Source organism: Macrosteles quadrilineatus, unplaced genomic scaffold (genome assembly GCF_028750875.1).
Source record: "Macrosteles quadrilineatus isolate MER2022 unplaced genomic scaffold, UCM_ALF_1.0 Scaffold_5__1_contigs__length_97177068, whole genome shotgun sequence".
In the NCBI taxonomy this organism is placed as follows: domain Eukaryota; kingdom Metazoa; phylum Arthropoda; class Insecta; order Hemiptera; family Cicadellidae; genus Macrosteles; species Macrosteles quadrilineatus.
In genome coordinates, this window is record NW_026542598.1 from 92,578,518 (window position 1) to 92,602,551 (window position 24,034).

The following is a 24,034-nucleotide window of genomic DNA, read 5'->3' on the forward strand; positions in this document are numbered from 1 at the left end:
TAGAACACCCCTAAAACTTTCAAGTTCGCTGCAACGAGCATTGCAAAACAGTTTGTGGTTAAAATGTTCAAAGACAAGTCAAACACAGAAATATTAAAACAGAGCAATCCGAATAAATTAATGTATTCTGTATAAGCATAAGTAACTAAGAACAGACTTTGACTCTTACAAGATAACCAATAGGAAATTCACTTTGTTCTAGCTAGTAAATTAAAAAGCATTTTAAGTACCTACCTAAATTCACTTCAATTCAAGTAGAGTAAAATGACTAAAAAATATTTAAAACATAAAAGTTTAGATGGTTAAAATAAAAAATTTAAAAAGAAGCTAGCAAACATGTATTTTTTTCTGTAGTTAGATAAAAAAACACTTAAAAAGGAGGTAGAAAACATCTGTTGCATTGTATATAGTTATTGTTCATGAACATGTGGATTTGTATAAATTTCACTATATTATAAGATATATTGATTTTGGTTTTAGGTTTTGGTTAATTGCGGCTATTACAGACAACTAGCTCTGCCCGTGCTTTGGGGTGAATGCAGAAAAGAATGTGTTGTTTGTTTATATTCAACTAACAACATGTACACATGACGCAAAATATCTTGACACTTGACAAATTCCACTTCTGAAGTAAGATGTATTAAACAGCTGGGTAGTAAATTTTCTTCATAAAAAATACACTGGGACTTTGATGGCCTGCGGGGCAAAGCCCGAGGACATTTATCACAGGAATTGGTGAAAGGGGGCGTCTACACAAAAAAATACTTAATTTTGACACATCGTTTGTAAAAATCCATCCATTATTAACGGGGTAGTAGTGTTTTGTAGAAATCGCCTTCACTACAAGGATAATGATGATAAAATCCAAATCCTAAAACTTGAGTCTAAAATTTTAAATTCAAATTCATCACTCATAACAATAATGATCTGAGGAATTTTAGCGAATACGGTAACACTTGTGATTACCTCTAGCAATCATGGCAACATCACAAGTTTCTATATTGCGGACGCGTCAGTGTCAATTTCCCCTGATCAAGTTTGGCCATAATCGAGGTCAAATCCAAGATCATCAACCGCATGATCTTGCCTTATACTTTTTTTAGATGACGGTAAATAAGCGATTCTATCAAATTAAAAAAAACCAGTATGAAAGTACCCATATTCAAACAAACGGAACAAAGCAGCAAACAACTTAAGAGCCAAAATATTTGACAGACAACGCTGCAATATATCAGCACCATGGAGGATTAGCCAAATAAAATCCTAACTATTTCCAACGCAGAAACTATATTTTAGTTGTGAAATGTCTCTACAAGAAAATCTGTTATAGCTATAGTAGTAATAAATAAAGATAATAAACTATAATAACTTATATAATATTTATGAAGTAAAGTTATCAATATCACAATATAATATAGCGAGTTTAAATAACAAACTGTACAGAGCGTTTATCTAACAAAGCACTAAATGTTTCACAATCACAGGAACTCCCACATAGTTTACTCAAGACTATTTCAATTTGAAATGTTCTGAAAAAACAAAACCAATATTATTAAACAAAATAAATTATTTGTGAAATAAACTGCAATGTCTGATATGTTAAGTTTTTGATATGTGGTCAAGAATGTATTTACACAAAACAAAAATTGTTAGCATGAAGAATTTTGTGTTTGTGTATTCTTGATAGCATGGGAACTGCTGTTTAAATGAACAGAATTAAATGGAAAAATAATTTTACAAAATGTGACTTTAGTGGGTACAAAACAAAAATGCTACTCAAACAATTTTTTAATCATGGGCAAAATGGTATAATTATGACTATCCCTATAATTTATGCCAATACAGGCCTAATCTTATTCCTTCAACCGTCTTTATCTAAAATCACAAATTTTGAAGAATCGATATGAAATAAGGTACATAAACAGTTTTTTTTTATATGACAACATAAAAATTTAAGATGTAAATTGTAATATGTAAATTGTTACAGCAACCTTGAAGCTTTTACTCAGTTAAAATAAAAAGCCTTAAATTTTGAACACACACACTTATAAATAAAACAACAATTTTACAATAGATTCCCCCTCGCTCTGACAAATTGGGATCGCCATCTTAACCAAGCAAAAAAGTCCAAAACCATCAGACGATACTACAAAAATCAATGTTGGGACTTTAGAACCACAAATTATGCACGGAAAATCAGTTATCTGATTTCGGATCCCAAATCGTCAAAATAAAATTGAATAGTCTCGATGGTCAAGTAATTTAAGTGTAAAGGTTGTAGACACAATTATCCCAAAGGACACTGCTTCTGGACCCAGAAAGTATTCATCATTGGGGTATAAATTAATGATGCTATCTAACAAAATATATATGTTAGCTAGTAACAAGACCAGGGTTTGAACCATTCAAGGTTGGTTGCAAGGACAAAAAAGGTTTAAAAATGCTGATGTAAACACAAACACAATTCTGTTTCTAAAATCAATCAATGGTGAATGTAATTATTTCATACAGCAGATTTAAAATATCAAACGTTCTTTGTCAAATATTCTATTTCTTGCAAATCTTAAAACACATTGAATTGAACACATTGAAGGTAAAAAAACTGGATGTACTAAAAAAAAAAGGTTTGGACCAACCGTTGTTTGTTTACGTGACTAAACGAAGCAGTTTGTGTTAGTAAATAATACACAGTCGGTTATCTTATCCGAACCAAATTGTCCTGTCCAAGAGGAAATCTACTGTACTACTTAATCAATCCCTAAGTGAAATAAATAAACCCTTAGAAAAGTGCCTTAATCCCTAAGCCTATTCAACCCTGAGAAAAGTGAGTAGCTTTTTGATGTAAACTGGACCCAGTTGTTCTTGATCATTGAGCGAAAATCTAGATCCTAACTAAAAAACAGCTGAGTCAAAAACAAAACTCAGCTGATCATCTCACTCCACTCTACACCCTTCGTTTATATTCAGCTTGTACGTGCCAAAGGTTGTGTCTCGCTCTTAAATAATTGATAGTTGTTGATAAAAGAAAAAGAAAAATTCAAAAGACAAAAGCCCAAAATAGTCTTGAGTAAACCGTAAATTACTGCTTACTAGTAGAAGGGCTGGGCGAGTCTGGAGAACTGGGCGATGGAGCTTTGCGTTTCATCAACTGCAGGAATCGGTCCATGGCCTCAGAGTTAGGCTCTACAGGCATAGAAGACAACATCGACATCCCGGGGCCCACGCGGTAACCTCGACCCACATTGGGATTTGTCCTCGAGGTGCTCGGTTTGTGTTCTGGCTTCATCAACGTTTTCTTTTTCCGCTGAGCACTTGCACATGCGTCACTTTGTTCACTCGTGTTGGCACTAGTGGCACTGTTCATTGCTGGTGGGTCGACACTATTCACTGCTACAGGGGTGGTAACACTGGTTCCACAAGCCTCCTCCTTGCACTGTGAGTCTTGCTCCATCATGTCCTGTAATGTTGAATAGTGAGTATAAGAAAATTATGAGGTTAATGCAAAATAATACGTTGAGAGAGATTACGAATAAAGGCATCTTAAATAAAATAGGAATAAGTTGAAACTAGATCAACGAAAACACTGAAGATTGAAGTGGTCTGAGAAAATAAAAACACTAAAATTGTATCTCAGACAAAGTATGAACATGTGAAATGACAAAGGATGAAAGGTTGCAGAGTGCTTGAGATCAAGGCCAACAGTGTTATAACCTTAAAATGTGCTTTAATTGTGTTATTACCGTGTGTTATTCTCATCACTTTAAATATTGAAAAATTGTCTTCTTTATAATGGGAATTTTGGTTATCTGAAACCATCTCCATATCTCCACATCCCCTTTACGCAAGGTTCTACTGTAGCTGACCGTTCCTAAAATCGTGAACTCTACTTTACACAAATTCTCGCCAGTGGCTATTTAAAATTATAAATTGAACAGTTCCTCATTGTGAGATATGTTTTATTTACAAACCCACATTTTTTAAAAATGATTTTCAAAGCATTTATACCCAATTTTCCCTCAGAATTTACATATATAGAATTATACAAAACCGTTATACCCACTTACAGCTAAAAAGCCTTAATACAAATTTGAATTTTGAAAAACAACTAAATTTACTGCAGTACGTAGAGGCCTATATAACAATAATAAGGTTTTATATTTTCTGTAAAAAAATCTGTTGTAATACAAACTTACAAATTAGAAAACTTAACAGATATTTTCAGTTTAAAATGCTGACTCTAATGACATAATAGGAACCTGAATTAAATTGATTTTAGTAAAACATCTTTTGGGCAAAATGAAATAAGTTATAGCAAATTGAAAGTGCTCGTAATAATATTATATCTGGATTTAGAATGACATATAAATTACATTTTTGCTTAAAGACCGTTACTTACGACAGGAGAATCAACTCGGGGGGCCGGTGGTAATTCCTTCACCTGCTCCAAAATCTGTTGGACAATGTTTTGATGCAGGCGTTCCGAACCAAATTCACCTGAACAGAATAATTTGTCAAATTCAAATAGAAAATGTTAACGCAACTGTCATCTGCTCTTAAAACAGATTAAATACTTTTTCTGACAAGGATAATTGGTAGCTTAAATTGCTTGTCTAGTCACGTAGTAATCAAAATCTTGCTTCATCTTGTGTATTGCCTTCCGGATTACTTCATGAATGTATACAAAAGGTTAAGTTACCTTGATTCTGTCCAAGTAATCCTTAAGTCGTCATTAGTGCGACCGGTTTTGATGTCTATGGCATCATTGTCAAGCTGAACGTAAAAATCGCTCCTAGGAGGTCGTCATAAGTCTTGAAAAACACGTAATACATAACACGTACACAAACAAAAAACGATAAAATGCATGGCCACACAACTAATTTACAACACGGCGGCGGTTGGACAGAATCACTTGGACAGAATCAAGGTAACTTAACCTTTTGTATACAAAATCTTGCCTATTTGATTTTGGGAAAAGCTTTTTAAGCCCATGAAGCCTGTGAAGGCTGATGCGGTCGAACCGCGTCGAAGTGTCCCGAGTGGCCGACAGTGGCATGATAACCCAGTTGACTAAGAAGTTGCACTGGAGAGTGTAACATAGAGGTATTTCAACATGTGCGGATAAAAATGCCATATGTGTGCAATCTATATTAAGCTTATGATTGTGAGACTTGGCTGGTGGAGGTGTCGATGACCGGCTTGTTAGGAAGTCGATGACATTATTGAGTTTAGTAAGGATTGCACATGCACACATAAGTCTGTTTCGCTTCTCTTAACACTGGTAAGGGCTAAATAGGGTCGTACAATGTTGATAAATATGCATTAAGACATAAAATAATATAACCTAAAAAATACATTCAACACAACAAAAAAAGAAAATACTAAAATATTAACTTAAAATATTTGTTTAACAGTTTGAAACTAGATTCACCTGGGAAGTGTTTCTGCAACAGGAAGGAGGCCAGCTGGTACGCATTGCTGTTCAGTCGTCTGTCAGACTCGTATTGGAACCAGTGAACAATGTCACCAACACTCACTCCGTTCCATTCCATCAACACGGGGATCTGCAGACATATCACACATCACTTGTACCCAGGCTCCTAGACATCACTGAGGTTTGGGGAGGTAAAAATTACCACCTCCTCAATTAGAGACAAAAAATCGATTAGATTTAGAGGTTAACTGTAAGAAAGGACCAGGAGGTCCTAAGTTCGCCTCAACAAAGAAGGATTTTCATTTCATTTCATTAGAGGAGTCTGGGGGCTCTCCCCCGGGAAAGTGTTCCACGGCCTGGTCTTGATGTCGAGGAGACAGACCATCATAATCATAATCATAATCTTTCAAAGATCAAGGTCATACTCTTTTTGGATGGTGAGAAAGTCATAAACATCGCCCGTGATGCGGGGAAATGGTGAACAGCTCTGAGGTTGTGATTATTGAAATATTTTTTCCAGAGTTTTATTTAAAGTGAAGTAGTTTACAAAAACAATCGTGATGAAAAAAGGTCTCTTTTAATCGCGGCAAAATCATTAACATCATCTGTGATCACATTGAAATCGTGAACATCTCCACAAACTATCTTGAGCATTCCCACACAGGAAAATTTACAGCTTCCACTGAACTCACTATCTACAGTAATACATCCTGACTAATGAGATTACTTTGTAAACACCCCCTGGGGATATGGTTGTGTTGCAGTGCTTGAATCCAGCCCTGTTCATATCATCATAGAACTTCACTGTTTGTAAAAAAAATTGTATAAAATCATATAATCTTTTACCTCTACAGGTGGATTATCGTAAGCCACTCCTTTCCACCAATGTTTAAAGCCGCAGGGACAACGATTCAAAGGGTTCTTGACGGGTTCGTTTGTCACGTCTCCGTTCTCGTATGCCACTGTGCCATCATGATGAATCATGCGGAGTTTCCTGCGAATAAATCATATAAACATCACTCACTTTTGTGTTATACAACAAAGGAAAAGAAATTTCCAGCATATGAATACAATGATTCTAGCCTAACTATTCAAGGGCAATTTTCTTCCAGACGGCCATTTTAAAATATAGCACCCCTGTAACTACCATTTTAGCTACTTAATAAATGCTACTTAAAATATGCGCTTAAAATATAGATAAATAAAATAACATGTTACAATGGTTCTGGAAACTGTTTAATTAGTCAAAGAGGTTTGGTTTGGCAGGCCGAGTTACCATAGCAAAAATTTTACAGCTATGCAATCGTAATTGTGTGTCAGAAACACTTGTAATCTAATAGATCCTTATTTTTTTCTTTGTTTTTGACCGCTTAATAATCTAAAAACTTGTGTTGTTTTCAGATTGGCGTTGCCTGTCGTTATTTGAAGCTCTGTTAATATCCGAGGACAAAATAAAATGAGTTATCAAAATGTTAAATGTTCCATGCTTTCTGAATCTGAGATGGAAAATTTCTCCAATATTTTAAACCGAATAACAATACTAACAGGAATACAAGAATGTACCTAAAATTTAGAACTATTTCATGAGGCTTATGGTTTACTCTACTCACCCACTACAGAACATGCAGCTGTCCATACTTAGAGCAGAGTCTACTACCAACATGTCTTTTTTAGCATTGTAAGTACATGTGACGCCCTGAAAACAACAATACACTGCAATCGGGTTGACACTTAAAATGTGGTTTGAAAAAATTAATACCGGTACTTAACTCCTCGTTCATAGACGAGCACTAATAATTTATAATCATTCAATAAGCCATTTTTCTTTGCGAATCTTTGTCTTACTTCAACATAAATTTTAGAGGGATAAATTTTAACCACTGAACTTTAGGCTACCGAATTTTCTCAGGATCTTATGATTGATGCCTCTTTAAAGGGCACCTTCAAGTGGAACCTTTTGATTACCAAGCAAGCACTACCTGTATAACCACTCATCTACCCAGCTATATTTAGGTAACCCTTAAGAAATTGTGTTCAAGCAAGAAAATAAGTGAGTCACTTTCAATTTAATGCTCACATAAGCCGTGAAGGGATACTTGCGATCCTCTTGTAGGAAGCCGTATTGTTTCTTGGCCATTGCGTAGAGGAAGCCGCGCGGTCGCAACCAGTCGTCACTCAGAGGTAGAATGTTGATGGCGTCACACACCAGACAGCGCTGCAGCCTGCGATCCTGCAGAGCTGCGGTTGTAGCTTCCACTACTGACATCATCCGCAGTCCTGCACCTGGAAACAGAAGATAACTTCAGCTCTTGGGATATGTTGAATGTATGACCTAGTTCTGTCTCTATTCATCTTCTAATAACAATATTCCCAGTGAAGTCTAATTGAGATTCATAACTGAACGCAAACCACAATACTCAGCACATAGTGTATAAAAAATCAAAACTCAAAAATATTAAATCAAGAGAAAAGGTTATATGACACTTTAGGTTTTGAATATTGATAGTAGACATTACATTCCTATGTTTGAGTTGTAGCCAGCTTTATACTAAAAGTGGATGTTGAACAGAGCCACAAACAGATAGTGCTGGTTTAAATTAATGATTTCTTTTGAATACCAAAATAGTTAAATCAATCCAAACAGAAAGACAACTTGTTATGAAACAACTTCGAGAGACAATTCCTCATTGTCTCTTTCAGAAAAGACACATTATTAAATGTAGTGAAATGCCACCTGATGAATGCCTGCAATCTGCCTATCCGTTACTTTTCAGGAAAGTGACACCAGATTGCCAAAATATGTTCTTCTTATCTACAAATCAACCTTAGGCTTCATTTTATGTTGTTTGTTGTTGTTCTGGATCGGTATGACATACAATAAAAGGTTAAATTACCTGTGTCCGCCAGTCGATCCTTATGTGCTGTGTCCTATTACAGGATTCTGCCGAAATGCATATCCTGTAATAGGACACAGCACATAAGGATCGACTGGCGGACACAGGTAATTTAACCTTTTATTGCAACCTTAGGCTGTTTGAGTCAGCCTGTTTTGAAGGTGTGTAAAGAGCGAGCTTACTTACTCCTCGTAAAAGGCGTACTTCAGCCTATAGCCTACAATGTATTTGAGTGACCCTAGACACCATGTACAGCTGTGCACCATGTGTATCAGTGTATATCTCCACCATGGAGATATACACAGAAGTATGTGTCAATAAAAAATATTAAGGAGATGATGAAGGTAACGAGACAATTTTTTTGTGTTCTGGGACGCTAGGCATGAGCCTGGGATTGTTTTCCACCTTACTTCAGGCTAGACCTAGGGGTTATGGCATTATCACTTGGATTAAATCCATTGGTGACTTGGCGGGGATCGAACCCGGGACCTCAGGGACTGAAGTCCCGCGCTCTAACCACTACACCAGCTTGCTCCCCTAAGGTAAAGAGACAATAGAAACCTCTTTACCTTCACAAGACAATGTGAGACAGGAGTCATCTTTAACTCACCAGTTTTCCTGCTGGCGTACTGATACAGGTACATGTCCGTTACCAGCTGAGCTTGAGCTCCATACTTGTTGTAGAACAACTCATCCATAGCACAAGTCAGTCGCAGCATGTAGCCAGCCTGTATGCAGTTCTCACCACCTGGACATTGCATTAGTTAATAAATGGTATCAGCAATCTAAAACATACTTTCTCCCATTACTTTGTCAACAACCTTTATCATGAATCATGAATATTATGATAGGAGTAAATACCGTTCCATGGTATCTTCAGGCATTTAAAAATTATTTTTTTTCACATCAAAATAGGACCACAGATGTGATCTGTAGCTCTGTAAACATTCACACACACACTTTTTTGGGTTTAGGGGGACTCTAAACAGATATCCCGAAACTCAAACTCAAACATTTTGACAAAAACAACACTTTGTTTGGGGAAAAGAACTATGGAAAACATACTAACAGATGAATAGGAAAAATAATAAATACAAAAAGTGATAGCCTGGAATATTTTTAATATATTAAGAAAAACCGTGTCTGAAGAAAAGCTTGTGTAGATTAAAAAAGTAGAATGATGATTTAATGTTCTCTTTATGTAATCGTAATTTATTTTTTTTTATTAGTCTTGTAAATGTTTTAAGTTGGTTTAATCTTTTTACCTAAGTTATGAAGAAATCAAAGCTTGTCGATATTATGTTTAATAACCGCACTGTGTTTTAATTTAATTTTGATACCTCCTTTTTTTGCAGAAGCATTATACTGCTTTATTCAAAGCTTGTTTATACAGCAATACAGTACAATGGATGGCTGTTCTTTACTGAGATTTAGTATCCTCTGGGTTTAAAACCAAGTTAATGACTCATAAAATATTATGATTACGCAGTATTATGATTGCACGATATTGCTTCTTGTTGATATCGTCTTAATTGTCACATATAGATACAGTTATTTATTTCCGTATACTGTAGCTGTAGCAATATTTCATTACGTGAAATAAAACATCCTGTATTTTTTTTGTTGAAGTCCACCCCTTCCCAAAACCACATCTCAACAAGCCACAAAGCTTTGGCTAGAAAAATGCTATGTAATTGCTGTTTTTGTAAAAAACTACATGGGAACAAAACCATTATGCCACTAACTTAGTTCTATCGACTCACCGATGACGAGGCAGTTGTTCTCGTTGAACTGCAGATACTGCTCTAGAACAGACTGGGGAAGTCCCCACACTTTGGGCAGTAGTGACTTGGGGAACTGAGGCAATGGGCCTGTAAACATTTTTACACATCCAGTGAATTATTGGTTAAATGTATGAGTTTTTCAGTTATACTACTAATTTTGAAGATTAAAAAATTGTAGATTGTAGAAAAATGTTATCTCAGAATATTAGTTGTAAATATTGATAAACACACAGAAGTTTGTCTTAAGAATGTGGCATAGAGTAAAAGGGCCTAAATTTTTAGGATTTTCCAGGATAGCATTTTGCAAATATTATATATTACAGCATAGCGTGCTACAGAGTTTTTTTCCTTGTTGTAGTAAATTATTATTGGACAACTATAATTTCTAAAACATTTCTAAATGATATTTATAATTATTAAAGTAGGAAATTGACTTTACCTACTCATCCAGAGTTTATATGTTTTATCAATATTTAAACAAATGTGTAAGCTGTGCTAGTGTTTTTCTGTCAAATCTTGTACCAATAATGATGATTCCAGTATCAAGTACTATGTGAAGTTTCTGCAAAATTAAAAAAATGTTGCACAAAAACTAATTATTATATGTTATAAAATACTTAAACTCTTAAGGAACCTGGAAACAAAATGGGTTTTCAATCAACAACAAACAACAAACAGTTGATTAAAACATTCACCTCTGATACTGGCAAAACAATCTTACCAAATAATAGCAGTTCAGGTTGGAATTTAGTTTTCAATGAGCCATACATGTACATAATTACGAATAATATATATTTTACAGCTAATAAAATCAACACTTGTTCGTCTGAGGATTTCGTAACAAGGTATTTCTAGCTAGACCTGGCAAATGAGAGCACTGTAATTCACTTACGTTCTTTGACGGGAACCAGAGGAATGTAGTGGTTTCGGGCCGGGCTGCTCCAGGCTAGACACAGCGGGGGGTTCAGCCTGCCTGCTTTGTTGCAACACCTTTCTGGGGGAAACAACCCCGGTAGGAACACAGCTGAAACACATCCAAACTTGTATAGTCGCTTGAGAGAAGATTATTTAGCTTGGGAACACAGTGAATAAGGGATGAATACACAACTAACCTAAGAGCTCGAGGCAATTGATAGCACATGTCCAGTAAGTTGAAACCAAGAAGAAAACAAAAACAAATTCCAATGTCGTCATCGGAACTTCTGATGAAAATGGATTAATAACTGCTGGTCAGAAGAAAGCCTGGATTTTTGTAGGGCGACTAAAAGGTGACACGACAACTGAAGCTGTTAGTGACTTTGTTAAAAACACATTCCAAAACATTGAAGTGACAACAGAAAAGTTGGAAACCAGAGGAACAAATGCAAGTTTCCGTCTCTCAGTCGACTTCGACCGAAAGGATGAGTTGATGAACCCTGCTGTTTGGCCTAAGAACACCCTACTCAAGCGTTTTTTATTCCGACGAGTGACAAACAAACCTCCTACGTAGTAAGAAAAGACAACCCACCATCAAATCCAAAGCCTACAGATGAAAATATTGTCCACACAGATCCAAAGCGCAAAGACATTACTATTTGTGCTTTAAATGTTCAGTGTTTGAGGAACAAAAGTGAACTTGTGTCTATCTTCGCTGAAGAAGCTAAATGCGATATTCTTTGTATATCAGAGCACTGGCTGGCAAATGGTGAGGAATGTTATTACTCTAACCTAGCTAACCTCAAACTTGCAAATATCTTTTGTAGAAGTGAAAGACTTCATGGTGGTGTTGCTATTTATAGCACCTGTAATATAAATTTTAAACAAATAGACACTTTGAGATTTTGTGTTGAACTCCAATTTGAGGTTACCGCCATCCTGTTGTCAGACTTCTCGGTTGTTGTGTTATCTGTGTACAGATCTCCAGATGGCAAAGTGGATATTTTCCTTGATCTGCTTGACTCCTGCCTTAATTATCTGCTAAATGCTCTCAAACCCCAGAAAATAGTCATATGTGGAGATTTTAATATTCACCTCGAGTGTCACTCCAGAGACGAGGAACTCTTCTCTAACCTGCTTCGTAGCTATGGACTATATTTCACCACCAGACAACCAACTCGTGAGCAAGCGTGCCTCGATTCCATAGCTACCAACGTTGACTCCTGGGACTGGGAAGTGTGCATAAGGGAACCTGTTGTGGCTGACCACAGTGCAGTTCTGGTTACAATAAACTCTAACAAGGTAAGCCCCTGCTCAAATAAACCTGCTTGGTATGCAAAGTATGTTGCTGCTAAAAGATCTATAAATGATAATGATATGCCTCTATTGTGTCACAAATTGCTACATGCTTTTAGGGCCATCCCAAATGCAGATAATTGTCCTGAGCCTGAGGTAGCTTTTAACATCTTTTTTGATAATTTCATGGACAATTTCAACCAAATCTTCCCTCTCAAAGTCATGAAGGCCAAGCCCCGTTCCAGTAACAAAACTCATACCGATAAATCCTGGTATACCCAGGAACTGGCCAAACTACGTTCTTACATATGTATTCTTCATGATTTTTATAAGACGTCTACTGTCCCTGAACGGAAAGAAAGACTCCATGCTTTATATCTTCAATCCAAAAGACTCTATCGTTGTAAAGTAAACGAAGCAAAAAAAGGTTCTAATGTGTTAAAGATAAAAGAGGCGTCCAACACTTGTAAAGCAGCATGGGACATTATAAATTCTCACAGGTCTCCTAAACCTAAAACCGTAACAGCAGGTTCCCCTGATGATTTTAACAATTTTTTCTCAGAAATAGCTGACAAAGTTGTGGCTGATTTACCTATTTTGCAGACTGACCCAGCGGACTCTCTACTGGATGTATCATCATTTTGCAGCCTAAATCATTGGAATCAGGTGAGCCCTAGTTTCATTATTAAACTAGTTAAAGGTTTCAAAAACTCAAATAGCCAGGATGTTTTCGGTGTCTCCTGCTCTGTTTTGAAGGCTGTCATCCACACCATCGTGGACCCACTCACGACTGTCGTAAACCTCTGCCTGAGAAGCGGCTGCTTCCCTGACGCGCTCAAGACTGCACGAGCCATCCCAGTATTCAAGAAAGGTGACCCCTCACTGCTGTCCAACTACAGGCCTATTGCCATACTGCCTGCCCTCTCTAAAGTCATAGAGTCTGTAATGAAGATACAATTAATAAAGTACTTTGAATCTAATCACCTACTTGCAGATGCTCAACATGGCTTTCGGAAAGGACGATCTACCACAACGGCCCTCTCTAGCTTGGTCGAACAGATTGCAGACGCTTTTGAAGCTAAGGACTCAGTTCTGCTAAATATGTGTGACCTGAGTAAAGCGTTCGATGTAGTATCGCATAAAATTATTATCTCTAAGCTTAAGAAGTATGGGGTAACTGGCGTGGTCCTGCAAACCATCATCTCCTATCTAGAAGGTAGAAAGCAGGTTGTCTCTCTCGGTGGTGCGACTTCTGGGGTGAAGCTTTTGAGACATGGAGTTCCCCAAGGCTCGGTTCTTGGCCCCCTCCTCTTCACTATCGTCATTAATGATCTGGCATTAAACAACAAAACATTGCTTTTTGCAGACGACACCACACTGGTCACCAGAGGCAGTGATCTAAACCAGCTAAGTGCCGACGCAGAATGCCTTCTGTTTTATGCAAAGGAGTGGTTCAGCCAGAATCTACTCAAAATAAACGACGACAAAACACAAACACTGCTATGCACACTCAAGCCAAACTACTTGGGCGAGGAAGCCGTCAAACTCTTGGGATTCTGGATTGACTCCAAGTTAAGTTGGAAACAACACATTAGCCAGGTATGTGTTAAGCTTGCTAGAGTAGTATTTCTTCTGAGGAAACTGACATTGGTAATATCTAAGCCTTACTTAGTGACGGTATACCATGCTCTTTTTCAAAGCCACGTGAGCTATGGCATTGCACTCTGGGGTCATACAGCTGCAGCACATGACATCTTGCTCCTTCAGAAGATGGCTCTGAGGGTGATAACGTCCGCCGGATACCGTGACCACTGTAGGCCTATCTTTAGGGATTTAAAGATTCTGACCGTCTACAGTCAATACATCCTCAATAGCCTGGTATTACTTAAGGAAAACTCAGCAACACTTGTTCGACGTGAGGACCAACACTCATACCAGACACGGCATGCCCATTTACTTGACCTGCCAAGATGCCGTCTTGCCTGGACCCAAAAGGGCTACCCTTACTATACCAGCAAGCTCTACAACACACTCCCATCTGAAGTGCGTGAGTTAGACGTGAAAGCTTTTAGAGACAAACTGAAGGACTATTTGGTGCGCAGACCTCTCTATTCGTTGACTGAGCTAGAGGACACACCACTTTTTGGCAACCCGCCGCCATCATAAGTTTTATTACCTATTCTTTTTTAGTTATAAGTTTGACGCAATCTATTCCGACATTGTCGGTCACCGATGCAGTGCTCAAGTATCAAGTAAGTAAGTAAGATATTTAACTCCTTGGGGGGGGGAGGGGCTTTTTGATTAGGAATTGCCTTTTGACTTTTTACTGTATATTCTTTAAGAATTTCTCTTACAGGGTTGAAATAAAGCTAATTTTGGAGCGGCGTGTCTTTTCATGGATAAGTTTGTTATAAATCAATTCCTTCCTTCTTACCATAAGAGTACGGTAAACACATTTTGGACATGTGACAGTGACGTAGGATATTTTTGCCATAACTTACTAAACTATTGTGACGGGTAGTCACCAAAAGTTATTTTCTAAATTTTGGGATTATATTTAAAAAGTAAAAGACCTGGTAAATGGATTTCACAATGCATATACCAACCTGGCATTGGCATTTAGTAGACAGAATTCTTGATGACACATACCTTGCTCAATCGACCGACCCACAAAAACCGTAGACTTAGCATTTGTACTTTGGAGGGACTGAGGTTGGGAGTTGACCGAAAGGAAGACACTTGGCCCCAGACTGTTCAAGGGGGCACTTCGCCTGTCACCGGTTTTTGGTAAGGCGACTACTATTTTAATTTTTACATTTTAAAATTTTGTGATTGTCCAGGTTAGTTTAACGTTTTAAACAAATTGATTGATGTTAATCGTAATAATTTTTATAATAATTGATTTCATTTATAATTTGTGTGAATAAATATAGTTTACTATTAAATTCCTTATTGAATATTAGAACGTGTCAAAAAGAATTATAACTATTAGAGTTTTTGATATAAATTTCATTTGCTTACGCCTACTTATGTAAGGAGCCTGTAATCATTTTATTATCCATCATTATTATATTTATCATATTGTCCATCCACTTTATTTGAATAATGATTATAAACATTCTTTTACCTCTCACTAAAGTATTATTATTTAAATCGATCGCGGTTACGCCCCCGGTCACAATTTTAATTGTGGCACTATCTTAACATTTGAAAAACTTTACAAATTGGTTATATATTCCCAGCGACTAAAGGAATTTACAATGACTCACCACTAAGAGAGGTTATGTTTTCTTTTATTGATTTGTCGGTCGACTTGCTGCCAATTATAATCAGCTGGTATCTGGTAAAAGTCCATTACAGTACAGTAGCAAGTTATAAAATCACATTTGATTAAGTAGGCAGCAAAAAGCTGTTTCCCGGACTAACTTCATGCATGGAATGTCTATTAAAACATTTTGGACGAGTTACGTTCGATAGTTTACGCAATACTACTAAATCTGTACAAATCCTTATATATTACCACCAACTAAAGGACTAAAAATCACTAGTCATAACCTCTAAGAGAGGTTATGTTTTTGTTTATAACCACTCAATGCCACCCAAATACAGTATAATCAGCTGATTGGTGTCCGGTAAAACTGAACTCATTACAGTGCAGTAGTACGCAATGAAACCCCATTTGATTAAGTTGGCAGCAAACAGCTGTTTTCTGGACTAAATCCTTGCGTGGGAAGTTCGTCAAAATTGTGTAGTGTGGCATTAAGTAATTTATGTCAATACATAATATTCTCTAACTGCTACTTATACACAGAAAAAAGAATAATGCTATTCAATGCCTACGTGTAACTGTGAAACCATAACATCCTACTGTGCAGTAGGTCCCCAATCAAACTGGGGTGGATGATTCAACACTGGAATTCCGTTTTCCTTAATCATTGGCATTGGAATGATTCTTGTTAAAGAACTGATGACAGTCTAGCTATCTTCCATTCTACACTTATTCTCTTCAATCAATACGGACAAAGGATTGACAAGGTTGAATATAGATAAGGATTTGGAATTTAACCTAACTAGTTGTTACCCACGGGCTTCACCCCGTTTGACTTCATAAGTATTAATAAAACTATTGATTGGTTATGTTAAGCTGAAATAAACAAAACATACTTACAGCTGAGGTATTTTTAACATTAGGTATATGGAAAGTTCCCTTTGGAAAGCAATTACGACCTTATAGGGCAATTTAAGAAATAATGGATAATTTTGCGCAAGGTTTCTCGTCATGACGAACATTTTAAGTATATGGTTTATGGGGTGTGACTTGTAGTTTCCTCAAAAGTTGATGGGTACTTTTGGCTTTATATATAGATTTTGTATTTGTTTTAAGTACAATAGAAACCTAAAAGTACAAATTGACTTGTCGAGAGAAACTCAATCCGCAGAACTAAAAATGTTTTAGGCAACATCTAGACTAGAGGGTTTCTATTGCATTAATGACTAAAACCTGAAACTGAGCAAGTTCCCTTTACTAGAAGTCTGCAGGTCTTCGATATTTCTGAACGGGTCAAGCCAACAGTTGGTTTGTGTTTGGGCCAGACATAGTCCCGAGCTCAGGTCGGGTCATTTATGTTGGAGGTTCACACCTTTTTCCGCGATCACTGGAAAATTTTAAAATTTAGCAGTGACTCAAAAAGACATTCTTGAATTCACCGTGACAGCGGGAAGGTTCACAATTTAACCGCTATTGCAGAGATTATTTACAATATTGTGTAAACCGTAGTCTAATACAACAATTAATATTTTTGGCCCATAGACCCTTCCTCTCCACCATGAATAGTTTGCACATACCGGCATAGTCGGCAGAAGTGTTCATGCCGGCCACTGAGTCCAGCAGCAGGATGGGTCGCCGCAGTACATTTGCCAGCCCGAACACATGGATGGGTCTTAGACCCACGATACCATCAGGTGGGACAAAGTCTGGGTCACACTCCGCAATGATACACGGCCACTCCGACCCGTTGATAAAGTCTCCTAGGAGTTCCTGTACAAGTTGAGAAATTAAAAAACTTGTATACACTTTATTATGAAGCATAAATGGTGAAAATATTATACTTGGAATTTAAATGTTTGCATCAAATTTCTTAAAATGCGGATCGGCTTTACCTGAGTTATTGTGCTAACGTACATTTATATAGCCTGTACTTAAATGATTATTCGACTGTAGGCATTTAAAAGAATCAGCCCTGCTTCTGGGTCTTATTATTTATGGTAATAGCTTATTCCCTTCCCAAATATTTGGTAATAGCTTATCTCCTTCACAAATATTGGCCATATGGAAAATGTGCTAATTAAAGACTGAGCCACTTGACCCTGTGGAAAAGGAACGGAACAATTTTCCTCCTTAAGATTAGTAAAATTGTTCGAGGAAAGTGTTGGTTACGTATGTTTCTACCTTGAACCTAACAAAAGATAAATTCTTTTCTCATGATTATGGGAAGGTACCTATAAAGGAATTGCAGGACAGTAAGAAAATGGATTGAGTTAATTGTACCTAGCTAACCTAATAATGAAGTGAAATTGAGTTATTTAAATTTAACTCTAGCATTATTAAGTTTACAGCTTGCTAATTTCTCTACATTTTAGTGATTGGAGGTGACAAACAAGTGCTTTGGCTGTTTTTTACAATTTATTTATGAATTTAAAGCAATGAATAGAAATGCTATATAGGCTAATTTAGACTTTATTTAAGCTTTAAATTTAATTTTGTTTGGGCCTACTTTACTTTTTTTAATGAGGTTGGGCCTCTTTTAACCTTGCATTTGCCCGCCCACATAGACTATGGACCTGTGCATGGAACGTATCCAGCAAAGGAAAGGGGTGAGCCGGTACTGTACACGCTGACTTGGGCTTGGAGTCCATGACCGTGACGCTACCGACTCACCACATTACCTGAATCAATTAACGTCACAGACTCACAAACAATTTAATATCAGCCCAATAGCAAGGAGGTCTGGAGATCATAAAACCCCATAGTTCATTGACAATCTTTGGAAAATAAGTGCTAAACGTTGAGTTTTTAATGTATTGTTTACTAGACGTTACACACTAAATAGTGTAGTACCATTTTTCATATTTTCCTACAAAAATGACTTATGCTCATACAACAGATAACTTTTGAACTTCACTGGCTCCTTGAGGGGGTTAGAGGGCACGGTCCCTTTATGCCCCCTCATGGCACCTACGCCCAGCATATTTAGGAGTGGGTCCATCTCAGTTATCCGGTTACTAAGTAAACTTAATTTGGAATAAAAACTGCATTAAAACTGAAATGATCAAAATTAGCCTAATTAAAATTTGTCTGAAGTAAAAAAACTGAAAATAGTAAACTGGACTATTCCAAGATCTGCATTTAGTTTTAGCATGCATTCATATTAGCTGTGAACAATCATCCTAAACTCAGTACACTTGCTGATTGTATTCTCACACAATAGAATCAAATGACCGAACCTTGTAAGTATCCAAATGATCCTTGAAGTGAATTTGGAGGTCAACGCGCAGCGGGTGCCAGAACATTTCTCGGCCAACCAACGCTCTGGAAACTGCATGTACCAGGCAATGGCCATCGCCATCTACGTGCAGCGGAACTAGCGTCTCTCTACACAAGTAAAATTAGTATTAATTTAACTGACTACTTGATCCCCACCAATCAAAAACCATTACGCAATAGTAGACGGCTTTACACAGCTAGTTCGTGTTGTTGTTTTGACTGTTTATGTTCTAGTAAATGTTTGTTTACGAGTTGTTTTGGTAATAGTATTGCAGGTTGTGAACATGTACTTACGTTGAAAAATACATTTTAAACCTTTAAAAAATGATAGTACCACAACTTATTTGTGTGTTTTACTGATAGCTTTTGGCTAATTGCATAAACTGTACTGGTAACTGGACTTTGGTAATTGAGGCCTATAGGTGCATTTGATTATATTTTGAACGTTTGTATATTTTGTACATGGCTTCTAATAGTAATTTGAATTATAAACATAATAATACACATAAAATACAGTAAAATGTAAAATGATATAGCCTAGTTTTGTCTGTAATAACATAAGTCTTAGATCATGATTTAGGTTGTTTGCTGGGTAGGCCCTAGAATTTTTTTGAGACCTCTCTGTTACATATTTTTATGGACATATAAAACAATTATATTTGTTATTACATAATTTCTCAGTTTTTAATGTTCTTTAAAATCAATGTAAAATTGAATGTCTATGAATAAAGTCCAGGAAATCCACCAACTAACCAATATGGGAGCCCTGTCCACGACTGGAATACCACCCCCCTAGCAAAATGTGATGCTATGTAATTGTAATTTTAATTTGAATAATTCAGTTTTATAACAGAAAAGGGGGAATATCAAACAGAATTTTGAAATGTTACAGCAAGTTTGATTGGTTAAGTTTGAAAACGAATCTTGGGTGTCCATGAATGGAAAACTTTAAACTCGTGGAAAAAGAGGACACAAACACAAATTTATCTCATTAAGCCAGTCTTCAAGTTTGTTATTGAATAAGAAGTTAGTTTATTGCTAAAGGTGGTCTGGAAATATGGAAAAATAGGGAAAGAATATTAGTTATATTAGAGTAAGCAGCTAACCCTATGTTTCCTTCCTACTTTGCTGATTTTCATCCATGGGACAGTTTTGATTTGCTGCAAATAGTTTACGCTTTGACAACAAATAACTTACTTGTTATCATTGTAAGGCAGTAGCAGAGCCAGTGTGTCTGCAAGGTAGCTAGCACTTCCGCTCTGATCCCTGCCGTAGCCGCTGATGTTCAAATGTCTCTCCTCGATACTGAAGCATCTGTCTCCGAATACACTACAGTCCAATGTTGGTCTCTGGAGAAGCTCCTTGAGCGGTCTCGCCTTTCCTGTCTTCTTGTCCATTCCATGAGTCGTTAACAGATGGGACAACAGCTTGTGATGGTAGTTTGAAACTCCGAGCACTTTAATTGTTTCAGGACCTCTCTTAGGAGTCTGAGTTTCTACCAACAAACTGGTCAATAGACTTTGCAGCTTGGTTTCCAATCCCTCAACAGGTTTTTTATCGGGCAATTCTTTCACATTGTGAGTCTGACCGCATCCCCGACACGCCACTGTTGTGAAAGCAGCCGGGAAAATGATACGGTATTGACAGTACTCGTCAAGACAAGTGCTGTAGAACATGCTCCTGCAAATGAAAATAGGCTATTTTAGTTTTGTCTATTTGAAGACATATTAGAGGCTAACTTATATAAAAAATAATAAGTTATGGACTAGATAGGACCTAGGTATTGACCACAGTATCTAGAGAGAAAAGGTCATACACTTCAGTTGGCCCTGTTGTTTTTGGACTGTGTTGTAGGCCTAATCAAAATCCATACGAAAAATACATCCAAGGTGATTAATCTGTTATTAGATTTTTTCGTACAAAACGTAGTAAGTGTAGTAAGTTAGGTAACAAAGCTTACTCAGGATGGCTAATAGTTCAACACTGACCATAGACATAACAGGCTTACCGGCTTACCCAGCACATGCATAACACATGGATTTGGACAGCTCTCCCTTAAGTTAGAGTTTTTAAGTTCCTCTTGTGATTCATCGTAAAAATGCCACTGTTGTAGAGATATCAAGAAAAAAAGGTATTTATTCCGTACAAGTGCCTCCAAACGAATTTTTGATTTTGATATCTTACTTTATAGTTTTTTACCTCCTGAATCCAAATACACCATTAATTTTCACCGCTGATGAATATTTCTCAAGATATCGCCGTAAAAACATACCTAACATTACAATAAACAAGATAGGATGGATGACATTTACAAGTGGAATGAACTGTAGGTTAACTAAGCCTTAAGCCTACTTACAGCTGATTGTTTTCAACCACACGACAAGAACAACTGGAAGTAACAACTTTTGAACTTCATTAACTCACTCTGATTCTGTCACCGGCAATTCGCCTATTGACGACATTTTACTTCACTACAAATAAAATACAAAACAAAATACTCATTCGTACCTACTCATACGTGTTCCGTAGTGCTAGCTAAGTGCTATTCTGTAGAGATTTTTGCTTGCTATTCTGCAAGCATTTTTGAAATAGTTATTTGAAGTGTTTTTCTCAGGATTTTAGCCTAATTTTACAAAAACAGTCTGCAGGCGACATAAACTAACAACTCGATACATTATAACCTAAACTTTAACTTACCTAATCTAACCTACCTTCAAAGGACTTAATGCAGTCACCAATTCACATAAAGCACGACCTATCACCCTGACATGCCTTTTCTGACATCAAAAGGAGTTTGCTTACACATTCTAGAGGTTTGGTTAGGTTAGGTTATGTTAGAATAGTACCATTTTAGTATGTAATTTCTAAACGGCGAAATATAAATCAATAAATCATTAATAAGGATAAAATACTGGAAACAATAATACATTATTAACTTATTGGTCTTAGAAAGTGAAAAGTGTACTTAACTTAATCAGGTGATTTTCATATTGCAGAATCAGAGTTAGCTAATAAAAGTTGTCACTTCCATTTGCTTGACTATGATTGAAAACAATCTGCTGGTTGGTTTAGTTAACCCATCGTACATTCCACATTCCACTTGTAAATGTCATCCATCCTACCTTGTTTATTGCAATGTTAAGTATGTTTTTACGGCGATATCTTGAGAAATATTCATCAGCGGTGAAAATTAATGGTATATTTGGATTCAGGAGGTAAGTTAAAAAACTATAAAGTAAGATATCAAAATTAAAAATTCGTTTGGAGGCACCTGTACGGAATAATTACCGAAAAAAAAGATAATAAGATTTATTAAGTGTAAAAATCACATGGGAGACTAGCCTAGGGCCTTCTTGGCAACTACCGGTACTAGTTATGATTGCAACTACAAATCTACGGTAGCCTATACAAAAAATAGCCAACTCTTACTGTGATATCCAGTGTTTCATCTCTGACCTTAGGTCACTAACTTAGCATCCCCCTGACCATTCATTGTAGGCATATAAACTTAAAGGGCTGCACCAAAGTGCATGCCTAGTAAGATACTGGTAGGTCTATAAAATATTTGTCTAAATCTGAACTTAATTGGTTAGGTTTGGGTAAGAAGAATTTTACACACAATTAATTGACCTAGGGCCTACAATGAGATGATAGCCTAATATCTCTTAGTAGGCCCTAAGTAACTTAATTAAGTAGGCTAATATATCTAGTCTAGCCTAGGCCTAGTCTAGGTTTACAAAGTTAAGATTTACTTTCGTGATAGGCCTACTTATATTTGCTAAGACTAAGTAGCCTATAGCCTATTTAGGACGAAGGACCTTATAAAACTGGGTCAAATGTTCTTAAACCTAATGATTTCCGTGTATTGTTAATATGCATAGGCTAAGGCCTTGTTATAAGCCTAGGCCTACCTAAATAAATGTTGGTTTGGCCTTTAGGCCTATTAGGCTTTTCTTTTAGCTCAGTGAAATTAAAATAGGCTAGGCATAAGTTACACCAGTTTCAATGTAGAAATTAACTTTAAAATCAGATCCAAGTACCGTAACGAAATAACATGAATATTGTAAATGTTCTTTTCGAGAGCCAGAGCATTCTCTTCCCCCGTGTCTACTAAGTTACTTAGCTTAGGCTATTCAACAAAGGCTAATTTACTCACATATTGGAAGAGATGAGGAAACTAGAAAACTGATGTTCAAAGCAATATTCCAAAATATTGGCTGTTCCCCTGAATCATATTTCGGAAACACTCATGGAATGAAATATTTACATTTCTTAACAAGTCAATGACATAAACAAAACCATATTCTTTTGTAACAGTCACATTCACAATCACAAAAATAAAGCAAAGTAAGGACTAAGGAAAGGATTAAGAAATAAGATTTTTCAGAATATAACGAAAACAGAAAACATATGATTATGATGATGACTGACTGACAGAATTGGACGACATTCAGATTCAATTCAATTCAACTGGCAGTGGCTTGGCTTTGGAAAATCGGCAAATCACAATTCAGCTTTTAGATTTTTTGTGGTTTATCCACAGCCAACCTAAAACCAACGAGCAAGTTAAACAGCCTGGCGTCACATATAGCATACGAGCTGTATGTATATGATACGTGTATTGCAATGCAAGCTAATGAAAAAACTTGCCATAGTGGTGATCAGAAATCTTACATACAGTATTCTTTCTCCAATTAGTTTGTCAACAATCCCTTATCATAGTGGGTGTAACTAAGATTTTTTATGGGGTAACCACAAAATTTCAATACGTAAATGAACCATAATTTTTAAACACTAATGGGGAGTTTTACCATTTTGTTTATAGTTAAAAGGACTATAATATACTCTAAATTATAATCAAAACCGGTCAAACAGTATTTTTGAAAATCTTATTTCCGTTTTTTATGGGTATTAATGGGAAAACAACAACAACAATAAAAAAAAAACTTTTTAACCACCGTTTTTACAGCGATGATAGAGGGGTTGTAAGATTTTTTGAGCTAAAGGGCTATAACATACTACATTTCAATTAAACTCGTTCAGACTGATTATTTTAAGAGTACCTAACGAGAAAATCAACAAATTAAAATTTAAAAAGTTAATAAAAAACAAGAATTTTGACGAAATCAATGCTTTTCCATATACTATATGTATGTATAGGGAGAGAAAG

General features: G+C 36.5%; 1 protein-coding gene across 1 annotated transcript; it reads right to left on the reverse strand.

Moving 5' to 3' along the window:
* Positions 1 to 289: 289 nt before the first annotated feature.
* Positions 290 to 23,277, reverse strand: LOC128994392 (deubiquitinating protein VCPIP1-like). Its single transcript, XM_054418933.1, has 14 exons — positions 23,021 to 23,277; positions 20,062 to 20,544; positions 18,825 to 18,972; positions 17,166 to 17,358; positions 11,002 to 11,133; positions 10,089 to 10,196; positions 8,936 to 9,073; positions 7,509 to 7,714; positions 7,042 to 7,127; positions 6,278 to 6,425; positions 5,429 to 5,561; positions 4,397 to 4,494; positions 3,091 to 3,457; positions 290 to 1,529 (listed from the first exon to the last, which is right to left on the reverse strand). Coding segments are annotated over exons 1-14 (2,262 nt in total). The 5' UTR covers positions 23,023 to 23,277; the 3' UTR covers positions 290 to 1,509.
* Between the last annotated feature and the right edge of the window lie 757 nt (positions 23,278 to 24,034).